The sequence below is a fragment of the Nematolebias whitei genome, chromosome 20, assembly GCF_014905685.2.
Source record: "Nematolebias whitei isolate Nwh7 chromosome 20, NemWhi1, whole genome shotgun sequence".
In the NCBI taxonomy this organism is placed as follows: Eukaryota; Metazoa; Chordata; class Actinopteri; order Cyprinodontiformes; family Rivulidae; genus Nematolebias; species Nematolebias whitei.
This window is the reverse complement of record NC_056517.1, coordinates 33,357,817-33,375,756: the sequence shown is the minus strand read 5'-3', so window position 1 is coordinate 33,375,756 and position 17,940 is coordinate 33,357,817. Positions and strand designations below refer to the sequence as shown.

General features: G+C 41.7%; 2 protein-coding genes across 2 annotated transcripts in view; both read right to left on the bottom strand.

The window, feature by feature from the left end:
* Nucleotides 1-2,472, bottom strand: part of chrnd (cholinergic receptor, nicotinic, delta (muscle)) — a 7,197-nt gene extending 4,725 nt beyond the window's left edge. Inside the window, exons 1-4 of the mRNA XM_037694430.1 lie at nucleotides 2,369-2,472; nucleotides 2,152-2,297; nucleotides 650-694; nucleotides 458-567 (exon numbers count right to left, since the gene is read on the bottom strand). Coding sequence (XP_037550358.1) covers nucleotides 458-567; nucleotides 650-694; nucleotides 2,152-2,297; nucleotides 2,369-2,420 — 353 coding nt within the window. The 5' untranslated portion in view covers nucleotides 2,421-2,472. The remainder of the gene's footprint in view (nucleotides 1-457; nucleotides 568-649; nucleotides 695-2,151; nucleotides 2,298-2,368) is intronic.
* A 2,695-nt stretch (nucleotides 2,473-5,167) lies between these two features.
* On the bottom strand, nucleotides 5,168-15,470 carry cip2a (cellular inhibitor of PP2A). Its single transcript, XM_037693844.1, has 22 exons — nucleotides 15,451-15,470; nucleotides 15,096-15,198; nucleotides 14,628-14,775; nucleotides 14,417-14,529; nucleotides 14,010-14,104; nucleotides 13,833-13,929; nucleotides 12,456-12,578; nucleotides 11,931-12,076; nucleotides 11,775-11,850; nucleotides 10,824-11,045; nucleotides 9,361-9,523; nucleotides 8,590-8,737; nucleotides 8,416-8,515; nucleotides 8,222-8,340; nucleotides 6,979-7,147; nucleotides 6,771-6,845; nucleotides 6,526-6,636; nucleotides 6,224-6,420; nucleotides 6,039-6,152; nucleotides 5,879-5,961; nucleotides 5,501-5,640; nucleotides 5,168-5,407 (listed from the first exon to the last, which is right to left on the bottom strand). The coding sequence occupies exons 2-22, from the start codon at nucleotides 15,195-15,197 to the stop codon at nucleotides 5,261-5,263; spliced, it is 2,688 nt and encodes an 895-aa protein (XP_037549772.1). The 5' UTR covers nucleotide 15,198; nucleotides 15,451-15,470; the 3' UTR covers nucleotides 5,168-5,260.
* Nucleotides 15,471-17,940: the final 2,470 nt, after the last annotated feature.

The following is a 17,940-nucleotide window of genomic DNA, read 5'->3' as shown; positions in this document are numbered from 1 at the left end:
GGTTGGTGGGGGGGGGGGGCGGGGGGGGGGGGGGGGGGGGGGGGAGGGACCAAGACACGTATGTGTTGGAGTGGGGCGGTGGGGGACGCTTAGGGAATTGGAATGCTACCTTTAGCTTTTTAGCTAGCACATGTGTATTGCGCTAGCTTAGCGCTACATCAGTGCCGGCTGTTGTCGGGTGGGGTGGGGGTGTCGGTTCGGTAGGCAGGGTGCTCGGTTCTGTTGACAGGGCGGGGTGCCCTAGTAGGGGAACACAGATTAGCACGTGGATTTGCTAGGGTGCTTGCTACAGTTAGCAGGTAGGTATGCAAGAGCATTAGCATGTAGCATTAATTAGCATGTAGAAAGTAAATTTGCTTGAGTTAGATTACCTAGGGTTTGTGTGTAGATGTGGGTTAGCGTGGCCTGCTTGTTTCAAGTGCACATAAAAATGAGTAAAAAACAAAAACAATCTTACTTGTTCTCCAGTACAATCTCTGGCAGCCACACCATGCTGGGCGGTAGGCGAAGCATTTCAATGCCATCAAACTCTGACACATTCCACTTTAGCCTGTAGTCTTTCCATGTCTGACACACAAACAGACGCAGGCGTTTTGATAAAGAACTGCAGGTTTTTATCAAAATTGGGAAAAAAGCTACTTTAACTCACATGATCGATCCACACATTTGTCAGCAGCGTCTCATCTACTTCTTTCTATACATGGAGAGAAAAACACGGATTAGAGTCCTATCGGCACCATCTGCTTTTCAGAGGTTCATACATAATTTCTAAATGCAATCAAAAGACCACTGTGGCTCAGGGGTTAGAGCAATCGTCCTCCAACAGAGTTCGAGGCTTGATTCCACAATGCAGTCACATGTCAAAGTGTTCCTGGGTACTGAACCTCTGAAGATTTGTATACAAGATGTTTGAGTAGCCTGGTTGGCTAGAAAGGAACTATATAAATATATAAGTACAGCCTATATGCTATTTACCATACTAAAATGGAAAAATATCCTTCCAGACAAGTAATTTGAAAAACATTTCCAGGGTTTTCGACATCAAAGTTCATGCTCAATCATCCAGGTACAAAATCCAATAATGGTCAATCAGGTCATCTGGACAGTTTCTTATTCTTCAAAAAAAAAAAAATTGTCCAGATGACCTGATTGACCATTATTGGATTTCCAGGGTTTCTTTTCCATTTCCTGTTTGGATAAGCTGTAGCATTTGATACAATACAATATAAAATTTGTCTTCTATCGCAACAGTTTTGTTTACAATAAAAACATCTTCATCTTGTTCTACTGCTTCTTTGTAGTCGGGTTGCAAAGGTAACAGGTCCAGGAGAGAAACCCAAACATCCCTCTCCCCAGCGACACTTTCTAGCTTGTCATGGGTGACCCTGAGGCATTTCCCAGCTGGAGAAGATACACAACTCCTCCAGTGATTTCTGGGTCTTCCCTGGGACATCCTACCAGTGGGACATCCCTGGAAAACCACTAAAGGGAGGCATCTATGAGGCATCCTAATCAGATGTCTGAACCACCTCAACTGACTCCTTTCAATGCGGTGGAGCAGCGGCTCTACTCCGAGTTCCCCCAGATGATGGAGCTCCTTACTCTTTCTCTAGGCTGAGGGTTTAGTGAATGTGAACAAAGAAACAAAAAGTCAACAAAGTGAAGTTTTTGAGCTGCAGGCATACAGCTGGGACTGCTGCATGGTGTATCTATTCATCCATCCCCCCAAAAAAATCACAAGCAGCAAGACCAGTTGAATAATGAGGTTGTTGCAGTATGGCGATGTTCTTGGCCAGAATCTGCCAGATGTTCAGGTGAAGCTCGGGTGTCCTGCCACAACTCGGTCTCTTTACGAGAGAAGCAGGTTTTCTTTGTAGACTTGCTGACTGGCCCCGTGGCAGCTGCTCACTGTGGTCGATGCCTCCTTCACCCATAGCTCACACAACACACCCAGTCCTGTTACTTTTCAGACACACCATTAGATATCCTTCTAAGCCTGAAAACACTTTCATCTCTGCATTCGTCTTTTTTCCACATCTATCCGGACTTGGAAAATACTGAAACCAAGTTCAGCACTTTTAAAGATCCGAATAGTCTCCAAAACCAATATTTGTAGGATATGACAACGGAAACATGTTTTGTTTAATTTACCAGGGAGATGAGGTTAGAGAGAGTGAGAGCGAGGAAAACATCAACGGCGTCCTTCTGCTGTTCAACAGGTCGCAGCTCCTTGTTGTAGCCTTTCTCTTTGAACAGGTAGTTGATCAGACGTTCCTCCTCGTTCCTGCACAAACACCCTAACCAACCAAGAGCAGAGCGTGAGAAAGCTTTTATCAGGTCAGGTTTGAAATAATGCTCGTGAACTCACCGGCGTAGAGCAGCGTGAGCAGGAACAAAGAGACTAGAGCTTTAGTCTCCATGTCTGACAGTCGGGAAGAACCGAAGGCCTTTTTCTCTCCGACCTTCCGCCAAATGAGTGACAGGCGGCAGCTGCAGAAACACTGAGGAGAAAATAGAAAACTGAGCAGCTGCTCACCTCCTACTCCTCCTGACGGGAAGTAAACAGGAGGATTTATATTAATGAGTCAGGGCAAATCCACTAAAACGTCATTAAAATTACCACATAAATGTGAAATCTTTGTTTCTTTGCAGCTCAGGATAAACAATTAAGGCCAATTTAAAACAACCAGTTACTGTCTGCCTCTGGCAGAACCTGCAGCAAGACTCAGATCTACCACTCACTGAGAGAGTGCATATTTCATGCTAGTTTTCACTTAAACAGTGGTCTGCAAACTGTGGCTCTGGGGCCACATGTGACTCTTTTGGCCCTTTTCCACGGCCCTACTTCAGTCTTTCATGGGTGGTTCCATCCACTTCCAGCTCGGCTCAAAGGACCTGCTACTAGTCGAGCAGCAGTTTTAATGCCGGCAGACTGCATGATGATAGGCCAGAGAGACATCAGTCATGAGTAGGCCTGTCACGATAACAAATTTTGCTGGGCGATTAATTGTCTCAGAAATTATTACGATAAACGATAATATTGTTTGAAATTTGACAATAATTAGTAATTATTGTCAAATTTAAGAAGAAATGTTGGTTAATTTGTTTTGTGTGTAGCACCTTTTTTGACCACCAGATGGCAGTATAAGACTGAACTGAAGGATGGATAGTGAGGGAGCGAGCAGCGTGTCTCTTTAAGAAAAATGGGAGGGAGGCCCCTTGACATGACATGAGCTGTCTTGTTCTCAAAATGGTGGACACTCTGTGTTGTTTGAGCTCTTTAGCATAGCATTTGTCATGCAAAGCGTTTAATAAAAAATCAGTAAACAAGTTCTCAGCTTCTTTTCGCAGAGAAAAACAACTTTTTACACGAAGGCACGGGTTTCAACCGTGAATTTTGGAGTTTCGACAAGACAGAGTTTTTTTTCCTGAGGTCAGCTTGTTAGCTGAGCTCGTAGCTTAGCTTCTCAGTTTAGTTGCTTTTAACAATCCAAAAACGCAATTTTTGATTGTTAAAACAGACGTTAAAGACAAAGGAGAAAGGGAGGGATCAGTGAAGATCACCGGAGTTGAGCCTTTTGTCATCCAGTGTCTTCAACACAAAGAGAGACACGATAAAGCCGATAAATGAAAATGAGGTTGATCATTTTCATTTATCATGCGATTAATTGATTTGTTGTTTATCGCGACAGGCCTAGTCATGAGACCGTCTCCTTCACAAGAATCAAACCCACCATTTTTAAAACCTCACAACAGCAGCCCTAGTTGTCATTTACTTAAAAAAAATATACAATTAAAATGGCAACATGTAATCCCACCCTGTTGTTCTATTAAAGAGGTACAGAGATTTCTGTTCTTGTTGTTCTGTGCTAGACCCCAAGCCTAAAGTATGGTGGCCCACGAGCAACATATGAAAAAACGAATACATTAAAAAATATAATAATAATAATTACATTAAGTCAAACCGGAAGTGGTGAAAAAAACGTAATTATAGTTTTTAGTTAAATATCTTTGTTTACTTTTTTCATGTTTTGCTTCTTCTGTTCCAAATGTTCCTTAAATTTAAATTTGAGCAGTACAATATGTCAAATTGTTTTGCAAATGGCCCGTTTGTCCAGCGGTGATTAAAATAACCTGCGCTGTATTCAATACAGTAAGAACGTGTCCCTGGAAGTAGGGGTCATATGGCACAACAAATGCTCTGGTGCAGCTTGTCGATTCAAGCATGGGGGAACATTAAGGCTGCGGGGGCAGGGTGGGGGCTTAAATTAATAATCTTTTTAGCAGCATACATTTTTGTTTACACAAGTGAAGGAAATTGTCCATTGGTGCGATTGCAGCCGTTTGTTTTTAATGAATCTCAGGTTTTCTCTTTTGTTTATCGACAAGCTTCAGGGATTTTAAAATTTAAATATTTAAGCTGCGTCTTTAAGAGTTGCTTCGATGTGATTTCTTACCGTGAACCAGGCGCCTGCCGTCCTTCCCAACCAGACGAGCCATTTCTGCTCCTCGCCTCGCCAAGTAAAACTTATCCAGAGCTGCAAAACATGCTTTAAGACGCAGGTTTTTAAAAATACCAAGACTTAGTGTGATAAAAATCAAAGAGTTGTAATTAAACACTGACTTTTAAATATTTAAATCAGAGGTTACTCTCTGGGCCAAAATTTAAAAGTTATTTCAAACCAAGGGCCACTTTCTGTCAGTACATTCACTCCAGTCAGGTATCAGACATCTTCTCTTGGTTGAAGGTTCCTCAACAAGTTTCATCTGCCTCGTTTGACCACGTGTGGAAAATCCAAGTGGGAAAAATGGCTTTTAGTTCTTCTGCAGTGGCTCTTTGTAGTTTTGACCAAAAAAATTAAGGTGAATATTTATATTTTTTAAAAAGCTGACTGTAGCAGCTCTCGTCTAGTTTTCTGCAAACTGTGAATAAAACTAAACAATAAATAAAAAACATCTTGAATTGGATTGACACCACATTTGTTCAGTTGTTTTCAGAGTTCTTCTCACTTTTTTCATATAATTAGAGGTTGTGAACACACAAATGTTGGACGAAACATAAAACGTTTACACCTTCATATATATCCAGTGAGTCATTTATTTACTAAACAATAAAAAACATTAAGACATTTCATGACTTTAAAAGTAGAGTTTAATCATAAGGTGAGTCCAACGAGGTTAATTACAGTTTAAAGTTTCATTCTAGGTGCATAAATAGTTGATTTTTTATTTATTTTTTGTGTGTGGGAGGGACTCATCCTCAGAGCGACAGGTTGACGTCACTCTTGAGTTTGCCGCTGCTCAGGCTGTGGATCATGGCGATCATGGCCGAGTGTTTGCTCAGCTCCTCCTCCTTCTGCTTCAGTTTGGTCTCCAGCTGAGACCTCTGCAGCTCCAGAGACGACGCCTATGACACGAGAAACGCTTTTAGTTTTTAATTCAACGCTGATCCACCGTAGGAGCTACTAATGCCGCTGAATGAGTTTCTTTTTTCCCCCACCTTGATGCTGGCGTCCTTCCGGGCTTGTTCCGTTTTGTTGAGCTCCTTCCTCAAAGCGTCCACCGTGTCCTCCAGGTCCTTCTTCTCCTGGTCTTTGTCCTTGAGCTGCTGCTCTCTGGCTCTCAGCTCAGTGTTCAGACCTGTCAGGAAAACACAAAAAGAACAGAACTACAATGAAATGAACTGTTCGGGCTCTGGTTTTACAGCCTCTCTAACGTCATCGTTGATTATTTTACAGCCTGCAACTGAAAAGTTTGTTTCTAAATCTTCACGACTCATTTCGTGAGGAAAACTGGTGTTTCTGGAAACTTGCTTAAAAAGAAAACAATACAAAATCCATCCAAGCTGCTCTGTGGTTTAAAACCCGTCTCCGCTGACCTGTGATGTCACCGTTTCTCTTCTGTACATCAGACTGGAGCGACTTGACCTGCTGTTCTCTGTCCTCCAACTCCGAGGCCGTCCTGAGGGAGAAACAGGTCAGAAACGTCTCGGCTGACTTCAGACATGAGCAGAGAGGACGGGGACACGTGTCTTTTACTTGTTCTGCTGCTGCTGCAGCGCCTCGTGGCTCCTCCTCAGAGCGTCGGTCTGTTTGCTGAGGGAGATGTGAGCCGCCTGCAGCTCTTTGAGGAGTCGCTCCGTTTCATTCAACCTGAACAAAAAGCCTCAGTTAGTCATAAAAGCAGTTTAATAAATATCGAGTCTTATTTAGCAGCCTGTGACCTGCTGAGCAGGGCGTTGTAAGCTCCCTTCAGGGCCTGATGTTCCTCGGAGTCTTTCTGCAGCCGGGTGTTGTGCTGCAGCAGCTCCTCCATGTCCGCTCTGGACCTCTCCACCTCCAGAACCTGGCTGCTCAGCTCGGCCTGCAGTGCCTCCCGGCGCCGCTCGGCATCCTTCAGCAGCGAGGCCAGCTTCCGAGCCTGCACAGAGAAGCACAAAGACCTGTTTAAACTGCAACGAGAAGAAGGTTCTCGTTGATCATCTTGTGACACGTTTTCACCTGCAGGACGTAAAGTTTGCGTTACCTCAGCCTCGGCCTGAGCCCGCTGCAGTCGGTACTGAGCGATGAGTCGGTCGGCCTGAGAAAGAGCCAGAGCCTTGGCCTCCAGCAGGTCCTGAAGCCGGCTCTCTTTAGACTGACCAGGAAGCACAAAACAGACCTCAACAGCATTCTAGATTCTAGGTTTTAGAGCAAATTCAATAACCAAAAGGTAAAAATTAGCATCTTTTTATGTTAGCTTTGGTTGTTTGATGGATGTAAGATGCTCACAGTAAAAGCAGCGAGCTTCTGTTCGTAAACATCAATGATCTCAGAAACACGCGAGTCCTTCATCTGCTCCTGCAGCTGCAAACAAAACGTACAACAGTCTGTGCAGCCCTGTCTTTTAAAAAAATCTATTGAAACAGCTCTAATGTCGACATTTTTCACGCTAAGAGACATTTTCTGAATTAAAGAAGTCTACATGTGCATCCCGAACCTCCAGTCCGGTCTGGATCTTCTCAACCAGAGAGCTGACGCTCCTGGAGGAGTCCAGGACGCTGGTGTTCGTTCTGAGAGGCAGGGTTTCCTGCACCGCCACTCGCTTGATTGACAGCTCCGCCTCCCTGTGATGGTAGGCGTTGTTGGCAGCGATGCTCTCTCCCAAACTAAAAGAACAAAGATCGATTAAAACGATTTAGCAGTAGCTCAGATCCTGAACCACGTTCCTGTAAACCTGGTTTGATTTATCTGTAAGACTTTATAATCTGCTTCTGCTGACTTTTGGCTGTTTTAGTCGTTCATACATCAACACGTTCAGCTCGCTCAGGAAATGGGTGCTGGGACTTTGGTTGTTGTAACTTGTTTATTTTATTATTTTTTAATTCCCCCACAGAAACACATTCTTCTCTCTACAAGCTGGTTCTGTTTGTCTTCATATGCTTTAAGCTTTAGTCTACTGTTCTGCTACTTTTACCTTTTAGGTACTGTTCTCCTGTTTTTAGCTTTTAGCTAACATTTTGCTGCTCTTAATTTCCAGCTAGCCTTTTTGCTACTGTTAGCAAGTTTGGCTTCAGCTAGAAATTTACTAGTTTTAGCTATGCTCGTTACGTTAGATTCCTTGCTAGCATTCTGCTACTTTTTGCTTTTAACTAGCCTTTTGATGCCTTCGGCTAGCCATTTACTACTGTTAGCTTCTAGCTAGCCTTTTACAATTTTTGGCTTTTAACCAACATATTGCTGCTTTTAGGAAGTGTTTTATTCTTTTTAACTAGACGCCTACTACTTTTAGCTACTGTTATGCTACTTTTAGCTAGTACCTCGCCTTGAGGTGCCTTTTGTTAGCACTACTCCTAATGTAGCTTTTTGCTGCAATATTGCAACTTGTAGCCAGCATTTTGCTACATTCAGCTGCATTTACTATTTTTAGCAAGTGTTTTACAATTTTGTAAGCCTCTTACTATTTTTTAGCTAATATTCGGCTACTTTTAGCTTCCAACTAACTCTTTACTGCCTTAAACTGGTCTTTTGCTACATTTAGCTTTTAGTTAGTGTTTTGCTATTTTTGGCTTATAAATGCTTATTACAGTTTTTAGGTATTGTTCTGCTTCTTTTAGCTTTAACTACTCAGTTTTAGCCTTTCAGCTAAAGTTCAGCTCCTAGCATTCGGTCAGTATTTTAGGAGAAAAAGCTTTCTCTGGTTTTATGTTAATATTTGCTGCTGTATCCTGCGAGTGACTCACACCAGTGACGGGAAGTCTGGGAGAGGCGTGGCCTCAAGCAGGAGGGCAAGCCCGGTCTGCACGCGCTCCCTGTGGTGGGACGTCAGAGCCAAAGACAGCGGGGTCACGATCCTCTGGTCCTGGACCCAGAGAACAAAGTCCAGGTCACAAATAAAACCGACGTGAGCCGAAAGGTGACGTCTGTCGGCGCCTACCTGCAGCAGCCTGTAGAAGCTCGTCTCCATGTCCTTCACCTGCTGTCTCAGTCGGCTCATCAGCTCCAGAGTCTTCAGCAGAGCTTCAGAACACACCTGACTGCAGCAAAAAGCACAAGAACCAGTTGGTGTGACCCAAACATCGCGTTATGGCGTCATCTTCGTCTCACTCACCTGAGCTTGTTGTCGGAGCCTGGAGACAGGCAGGAGGTGGGGCTGTTGCTATGACAACAGGAGAGCAGAGCCTCTACCTGGGAGAGGCAGAGCTGAGCGCTCACCTGAGAGGACACCAAGGACCTGGTGGAGTCCTCACTGCACAGGAGTGAAGGGGTTAAAGAAAACCAGTAGACTGCGTGCAGTCTCGATGGTCTTGTTGGAGACCAGCTGACGACGACTCGACGTTGCCCGAAAACGAGCGCAAAAGTTTGAAATTCAAGAGCCGAGGAACCTGAAAAGTCTGGAGACTGTCGCTGGACTGCTGATGGCTAACTCATGGCAGGCCGGAGAGTTTGGGTCTTCAACGTGTGCAACAAAATAATCTGCGCGGCCAAAGTTGTGCAGTTTTGTCGAGTTCGTCTCACAACATGCTCGGTTGTAAAAACTCAACACTCGGCGAAAAAACGATTCAAAGCTGGAGATACAACGAGGGAAGGCAGGGACATTTGATCTATAATGATGGAGTTCAAAGGTCATCGTTTCTACAGCAGTTTGTGAGTTTAGGATTTCAAAGGACTCAGAGTCCACAAAAAAATGTGCAACCTAAAATAATCTGTACAGAAAATAACTTAAAAGACATAAAAGGGAGGTGCTGGGCTGTCATTCTGCCACGTTTTAACAAAATCTTGTCACAGACCCTTCGTTAGGTCGTCATAGAGGAGCATCATATATGCGAGTTCAGCACAACCGAGCCTAAAGAGCGTACAGACGGAGTTCTGTGGAGGATATGAAGCAGCAGGCTGGAGACGTGTGTGATGCGCTGGCAGTGTCTCCTGAGGTGAGCGTCTCCTTTAGCCAGATCGAGGCCCTTCAGCAGCCCCAGCAGGACTGGAAGCAGCCTTTCTACGAAGCTCAACGTGGATTCAGACACGTTCTCTGCTCCCATCGACTCCTGCGTGGACAGAAAGACACGACAGGGCAAGAACAAGTGTCAGAGTCAGGCTCCAGGTCTGTTTAAACGACGTAAGGAAGTATTTTAGGTAGGATCTGTGTGCTCTGAGGTCACCAGCAGCACAGACTAAAGGTCATTTTATCCTCACAGACTGTTTAAACTTTGCTGCCATCACATCGTGGTGAATATTAGCTCCAAATCCAATAAGTGTGCATTTTATCTGCTTCCACTAGTCAGATTTTGTTTATTTGTCGTGACGTTTTTCTATCAAACAGTTGAAATGAAACAGAAAACAACTTTTGTTCTGTTCCTGTGAGAACAGCCGGGGTGATCATTTCTGTCCAGACGTTGGTTTTACTGGTGGGAAGCAGAACTGAAGACGCATTTTTCTGTAAAGTTTAAAAGATTTTTTTTTTTTTACAAGAAGTGGTCAGAGTGCTCTGAATGTCTTTAAATGTTGGGCCTTTTTAACCTGCACATGTATTTATTTATTTATAAAATGTATTCATTTTTTAAAAAACAAAACAACAAGAAATACAATCAAAAATAAAAATGAAAGGCAGAAAGAAGAAAATTTTTTATTATATCTGCCCCCTTTTTTCCAAACAATTAATTCAATCAATAATAATCTTCATGTATTATCACGTATACAGCCTTTCATTTTAAACGAAGCAGCTTTTATAGACTTTACTGTAATTTCCTTCTGCTCGGCGAGAACGAAGCCTTCAGACGATAAAAGCCCGAGAAAATAACCCAGATTAAAAGAAAACAGCTTAACTGTCACTAAACGAAGGAAGAAAAAGTGTTGTGTTTATTTAGTTTAAAACTTGTTTGTCTCACATGTTCAGAGAGCAGTGGTCACTAACATCTGCAAACGTTACAACAAATTAAACCTAAATTATTTAAGCTATTTAAGCTGATAACGTTTGAGCTGAGAGCACAGAAAAATAATCCAAGAAGAAAGTTTGACTGAACCTGGACCCAGATAATCTGCAGAAACTTGATTTTTTTTTTTATGACTCTAACCGAAATAGTCCTTACAAAAGCACCATATAAAACAAATAGTTCCTGTTTTATTCAACATAATGCGCCTTTTAGCTTTAAGGACAAAGTATCAAATGTTGCATTTTGCAGCAAATCTGGTTTTGAGACGTTTTCCGTTCACAAAACAAACTATATTTAGAGTTTCTGTCCTCGACTCATCCGCTTTTTGTTTTCTGCTCTTTTCTCCTTTTGTTCAGGTTCAAAATAATTAAAATATACACATTAACTTCCAGAAATCTGAATAATAAAATCTCACCTCCAGCAGCTCGTGCAGCAGCTGCAGGGTTCTGATCGAGCACGTTTCGGCGCCCTCCACGGGCGAGCTGAGCCACTGCACCAGAACCAGCCCCCCATCCGGTCCTGGACCTTGCCTACGGCCTGCGGCTCTAAGTCTGGGTCCGGCAGGTCTGAAGACCACGTCGCAGAGCAGCGAGCGCAGACCTGAGACGCTGCACATGGCCAGCAGGAGCTCCAGAACCTGAGAACACAAAGAACACCAGTTTCTTTCAAGACGACGCACATGCACTGACGCACTCACAACCACACACATCTCACAAGTCCACACTGAGTCATGGGCTATATTTATTATTTTTTTAATCTATTTAAGTTTGAATCTTTTCTAAATTAAATGCATGTGCACTAAGTTTGCTGCTCACACAGACTTGTGTTCGTGCTGCTGTTCGGTGTGATGTTTTTATGCCGTTAGTGCTTAGCGTATTTTTAGTTGATGTTTCTCTTAGGTCATATCTTAGATCTTATCACTGTTTTTCTTTTACATTTTATTGTGGGATGTAACTGGGACCCTGTGTACACAATCTCGTTCCATGACAAGAAACCCTGACTCGGGACTAAAACAAGCACCTTGGAGAGGCTCTGCAGTTTTGTTGTGGTTGTGACAAACACAGTAAAGCTTCATTCATTCATCCAGATCACTTCAGATTACAGATTAGTCTGGCTGCTTGGAAGCAAAAAAAAAAACGAGTGTCGAGCAGCGAGATTAACTTGTGTCTCAGGTCAGATATAAACTGAGACCGCAGCTTTTTTTTTTTTTTCACACCACAAACCATTTCCTGTCTTTGCTCAGCGTTGTCAACTACTTAATACTTCACTTCTGTTGTATTTTTTTAGAAACAACTTTCTTTCTGTGGATGTTTGCGCAGACATAAAAACATGAAAGGCAGTTTGTGGTTGTTGTTTTTAATCTCACCTTGGCTGCAGAGTCCGGGTCTTTGGAACGCAGCAGCCCTAAAACCTGAGACACACACGCAGAGAAGTGCTCATACCTGGAAATAAAAACGTAGCTTTAGAATAAACAGTTTGAGGGAAACGCCGAAGGTTTGTGCCAGGTGTGTGTTCGTGTAACCTCGTGAGGTAATCTGCAATTTTGGGGCTTTTCAACAGATCGACCAGAAGGTCGACGGAGTATTTTCTAGTCAGCGTGCCGTCGCCGTTCACGATGATGTTGAACACAAGCTGGAACGTCTGGTGGATGTTCTTTGAGTCGAAGAGCTAAAAATAAAAAAAGACGCACGTACGGAGAAATGAGACGCAGCGTCAACAACCAAAGTTTTATTTACACATTAAAAAAGAAAACCAAAAGAAAAAAAAAACAGAAGAGAGATAATGTAAACTCACGTCTGAAAATGAAGACATTTTCCTTGAAACATGCGTCAAACACATTTATTTTCAAACAACACGTGAATTTGAATAAAACAAATATGAGCTGCAGGAACTTTAAATATTCCTGAGCGCTCAAGAGTTTATATTTTGATAAGAAGTTTAAAAATCGGAGAACGTTTCAGAACTTAAACCCTTTTGGATGTGAAATCTGCGCTCAACGTGAGCTTGGTGTTAACGACGATGTCTGGCTTGGAACGAGTGTTCTTACCTTGTCGCCCACCGTCTCGTTCAGCGTGAGACTGGCCAGAATGGACAGCGTGAAGACCACCACCGTCAGGCTGTTGTGGGCCAGGAAGTTGATCAGGGTCCGGTAGAACTGCTTCACGTTGTCCTATAAGCACCAGCACGCCACAACAGATGAGTCCAACAGTACAGAGTCGTGTCAGGATGAGAGTTTAACAATATATATTTTTCAAAAAGGTTCTGCAACAAACTCAGCTGACTGGTCTCACTCGTCGGCTCCTCTTCAGACATTAGAACGGTTCTTTAACTTTACAGAACGGTTCTTTAATTTTACAGAACGGTTCTTCAATGATGCATGAGCTTCTGACTTCTTATCAAAGCTATATATATTTATTGAAAAAATAAAATTATATTTATTTATTAACCTTTATTTAACCAGGCAAATCCCATTGAGATCACAGATGCACAACATGCATGTTTTTGGTCTGTGGGAGGAAACCGGAGTACCCGGAGAAAACCCACGCCAGCACGAGAAGAACATGCAAACTCCACACAGAAAGACCCCAGGTCCAACCGGGGATTGAACCCAGGACATTCTTGCTGTGAGGCAACAGTGCTAACCACTGAGCTGTCGTGCTGTATATACCGTATTTTCCTGTGTATAAGTCGCAGTTTTTTGCATAATTTGTCAGTCCTGCGACTTATATACACTTATCTTTTCCTTTCAATTCTATGAGAGGTTCAAACTTTATTTTCTCAGCTTCATAATAGAGACTCTTCCTCTCAGCACGTAGCTGCAGAGGTTGCTCAATAAGGCTTGACTGATGTGCCGCACGGTCCTAGTGCCTGAGATATTTGTTTAAACCGCTGCCACAAAAATGATTTAAAGTGGGGCAGACATTTTCAGAGATAATCTTAGACTGCTAGACTCTTCTTTGATGCAAGTTTTTTCTTCTTTCAGCTGCTCTCTTCTTCAGGGGTCACCACAGCGAAATCACACGAAGACTTGGCAATTTTTACGCCGGGTGCCCTTCCTGACACAACCACAGACCACCGAGCTACCACAGCCCTTTGTGTGGAACAGAGAGCTGCTATCTAGGACACCCGGAGGAGCAGATGGTGGGGGTTAAGGGCCTTGCTCAAGGGCCTAGAGTGGGGCAAATGAGAGTGGAGGAAAGTGTGGGTGCTTCACCTTTCCCACCCACATTTTTGATGTTGTCTGTACCAGGAGTTGAACCGGCGAGCTTTCGATCACAGGCCCACCTTCTCTAACCTCTGCACCACCACTCCCCATCAAAGATGATACAAATAAAATAAAAATATATAAAACAGCTTCCCGTTTGTGTTCATTCCCGTTAATCAGATTTTCATCGCGGTCATCAAACGTGTGAGAAGAACTCACCAGAGACTTGATGTGACTCTGCACTGAGGGGTTTTCTCGACAAAGGTTGGCCATGACACCGAGGCATGGCAGGACGACGTCCTCGCTCTGAGACTGACTGCAGTGAAACACGGAGGGAGAAACGTTAACAAACAGCTGATTAGCCCCTCAGATTTTAGAAGACACTCTGGCTCTCACATGCTGGTCATGAGGAAACCGATGAGCTCATTGATGTAGTTTGTGGACTGGAAGGTGCGAGTGTTGTACGTCAGCTTCTGAAGCACCTGTAAGCACTGAAAGACAGAAACAACCTCATACCAGTTACTGAGTTTAAAACAAACAAATCAAGATTGTTTTTAAAGACATTCACTCACAAATTAGTGTTGAACTAACTACTCTGGTCCTGGACAGGTCGTATCTGAGGATTTCTGACTTATTTCCACATTTCTGCTTTAATTCTGTTCAGGTAAGCTTGACTTTATGTTGTTTGTTAATTTGCAAACAAACCAGCCACTAGAGAGCACAAGCCAGTATATCGCTTGTGCCAGTTCCAAGCCCAGTAAATGGTTAGGATTGTGTCAGGAAGGGCGTATGACCGTACGTACCTGTATCACCAGGGGTTCTCCAGGTGTGCTGCTGTGGCAGTGGATGACAGAAGCCAAGGTGCTGGTGAGGTTGTAGCTGCTGTGAAGAATCTCCCGACCGGTATCATCGCTCGCTGGACGAGACAAGGTGCAGGTGAGGTTAAGTTCAGTAAGCGCCAACAGATCCTGATTTAATTTAAGTCATAATTCATCTGTTGAGTGAAAACGTTACCTAACTGTGCCAGCAGGGAGATGATGGAGCCAATCAGAACAGGGCTGGTGTTTGGGTTTCCTGTCAGCTCCACCAGCCCACTCACACACTCGCTGGGCAGAACCTGACCCGAGGACAGGAGGTGGTCACACTTCAAACCTGAAACCTCCTGCAGACATCCAGCGGTAGCACATTAGTCATGTCTGACAGCCTAACTGAGAGTATTTAAACTAATACTTAAAAATGTAGATGCTTAGTTTATTACATTAATCTCTAACATGTTACATCAGGACAAAAAAAAAAAAGACAATTAATCTAGTGGGTCTCAAAATTGGTAGCCTGAGATTAAGAGATTATTTATACGCCACATCCAAAGATGGAATCACCCATAAAAGCTCATGTCATCAGTTTAAAACAGCTTCATGGTTTGTATAAATAAAGACACCAAAAAGACTCCTGTTGTTTTGACAGCTAGCAAAGTTAGCCTACCTCCAGCTGTTTCTGAAGCTGCGATGCGTGTTGAGCGGTTCTGCTGTCTCGGTACTGATGGATCGTCAGCAACAGCGACTTCAAACACGTCGTTAAGTCCATCCTGTAAAAATAAAATGAAAACGAACTTTACTTTGCACTGAAAATACCAAAACTGACATTGGCATAAGCGTCCGTTATGAACTTTTCAGGATAACAATAAGCTAGCCGGTAAATTAGCTTACAGTTTAAAAACACAGAGGAGCAGATTATTATTATTTTTAAGTAGAGTAGGAAATATTAATGACTGATTCTGTGTTTGACATAACCACACCACATTGGACATTTGTGTGCATGTTTGTTGCTGTATACTTGCCTTGTTTTATTGTTTTTCCGTCCTACAAAACGTCAACAGATTGAACACAGTAACGTCCTCCCGCTTCGAGCTCGAACTGAGGAGGAACGAATCAGCTACTCAAAAAAGGGGTAACATAAAATTCAAGTTCTTTTTATACAAATCATATTGTTTCATTTTGCTTGTAAAAATATTAAGTACTGTTATACTATAAAATTTTAAAAAATTACTACATGAAATTACGTTAAAAGTTTTTATTTTTTGAAAAAATAAATAAGGCTACATCTAAACACCCCTCTATTCACTGCAAGTTCAAAAACCCAGAGTGGCCTCAAAAACACGTGACGGGAAAAGGCGTGTCAAATAAATCCGGGTGCTCTTTCAAAATAAAATAAATAAAAATCCAATCAAATCAAATTAAATTAAATTAATTAAATAAATGATAATCATCCCACTGACTAATGTAATGATTTATAATATTTAGTCTGAAATCCTATTAGAATGTATTAAGATAACAAAGCTGTTGTGTTGTTTATCTAGGTGAAAATATTTTCAACATTAACCTCCTAGGACCTGGCATCCACATATGTGGACATTATGAATTAATGCATGTCATGCAAGAGTTCGGGTCTTAGGAGGTGAAGCTTTACATTCTACTTTAAAACTAACATAATACTGGCTCTAATACTAGATTAGATCATTTGTCATTTTTTAAGACAAATAAAAAGTAACACTATAGTCACTGTACACAATGTCATGTATGTCATATCTTGTGCCATTTATGTCATATATCATGTATATCACATATGCTATATATCATGTATGTCACTACCTTACCATCATAATTAAATTAATCTCAATGTTACTCACTACCTGTGTAATAACCTGTCACACAACCATGTGCATTTAAGTTAAAATTACTACATATGAAATACTTATTCATGAGAATTCATCCTACTTGCACCATTATATTCTACCATGTTGTTGTTTGCTGTTTCTTTTGGACCTTGTAAATATTATATTTCTTTTTCACTTTTTGTAGCCTTATTACATGCTTTAGTATTTCTTGTTTTGTTCTGTTTATTGTTAGTTTGTTTTTTTGTAGTGAGTCTAATCCATTCTCTTCATCCTGAACGACATTGCATTGTTGACTTTGTGTTAACCTGCATATGACAAATAAACAACTGGACCCCAAACAGGATGTGTGGTTGTGCTCTGTGCATTTAGTCGCAGACACATTTAAAGTTGTTGAGCAACACAAACATCTCTGTTCACGTCTGCAAAACAACACTTTATTTAGATGTAACAAACAAAAAAATATACAATATTTATTTAAAGAAAATGCATTGCAATCTCATATTTACTGTGAATAAGGACAACAGTTTAACAAACACTGCCCCAGAACAGAAAAATATCATGACTCTGCATGCAAATCTGCACCAAAAAGCTATTTTTGTGATCTTTTTTAGCACCCAAGTATAAGCTGACATGTTGTATTTTATCATTTCTACTGAAGATAAAGTTCATGAACCTGAGTTTTCTGCAGCCAGACTGCAGGGAGAAGGTGTGCAACTGGATGTTGGTTTAACACTTTAACAGCATTCACCTCTTCAGATCAGAGCTCATCGTGTCTCTGGACAGGTGAAGTTTTAAAAACAAGTTCACCTGTTTTAAGATGAGTAAGTTTGGGAAAACAAATTTAGGATTTTAGCACTTTTTAAGGACTCTTTGGTTTGAGAGCTGCTTCAAAAAACAAAATATCAACACAAAATCCTGCCCCCTACATAGAAATAAATAGCACTTATTCTTTCCTGATCGTATGCAAAGCAGCAGTTAATTAATACTGTATGTATGAATATTTAAAAGAAGAAAAACGTTCTAGGATGGGAGTCCATAAATGACAGACTGAAGTCAAAAGACGTATAATTGTTTGTGAATGTTTTACCATATCATAGGCAACACAGCTTTTCTACAGTTTATAGTAAATTATTTAATGTGGTTCCGTTTGCACTATTCATAAATTTTAGACTGAGCCATTTATATTTATTTGTTTTAATAGGCATAGCTTTTCCTGCATTTACAGTCATTTATTTTAGGCAGTAGAGCTTATCTACAGTTTATATGGCAAGCCCGGCATGCATCAGGATATTTTATGGTAATTCATTTAAGGCGTCATTAGCAGTCATGTGTGTTCAATAATTGTAGACCATTATCCTTGTTGACACAGTTTTCAAAAATGTTAGAAAAATTATTTGTGACCAGATTAGATCAATTTTTTGCTAATCAAAATATTCTAAGTAGCAGTCAGTATGGGTTTAGAGCAAAAAACAATGGGTCTCATGGAATTGATAGAACAAATAACAACTGGTGTCGATCAAAAACATTATTGTGTTAGTATTTTTGTTCATTTAAAGAAAGCATTCGATATTATTGACCACATTGTTCTCCTTGAAAACTTGAATAAATATGGCATTAGAGGACTAGCACTACAGTGGGTATCTAGCTATTTGA

What these genes read in the sequence shown, in the direction of transcription:
- cip2a (XM_037693844.1), bottom strand. Translation starts at nt 15,197, where the DNA reads ATGGACTTAACGACGTGTTTGAAGTCGCTGTTGCTGACGATCCATCAG. An exon ending in AGCTTCAGAAACAGCTGGAG is followed by an intron (nt 14,776 to 15,095) that starts GTAGGCTAACTT and finishes GGATGTCTGCAG; the next exon opens with GAGGTTTCAGGTTTGAAGTG. An exon ending in GGCTCCGACAACAAGCTCAG is followed by an intron (nt 8,516 to 8,589) that starts GTGAGTGAGACG and finishes TTTTTGCTGCAG; the next exon opens with TCAGGTGTGTTCTGAAGCTC.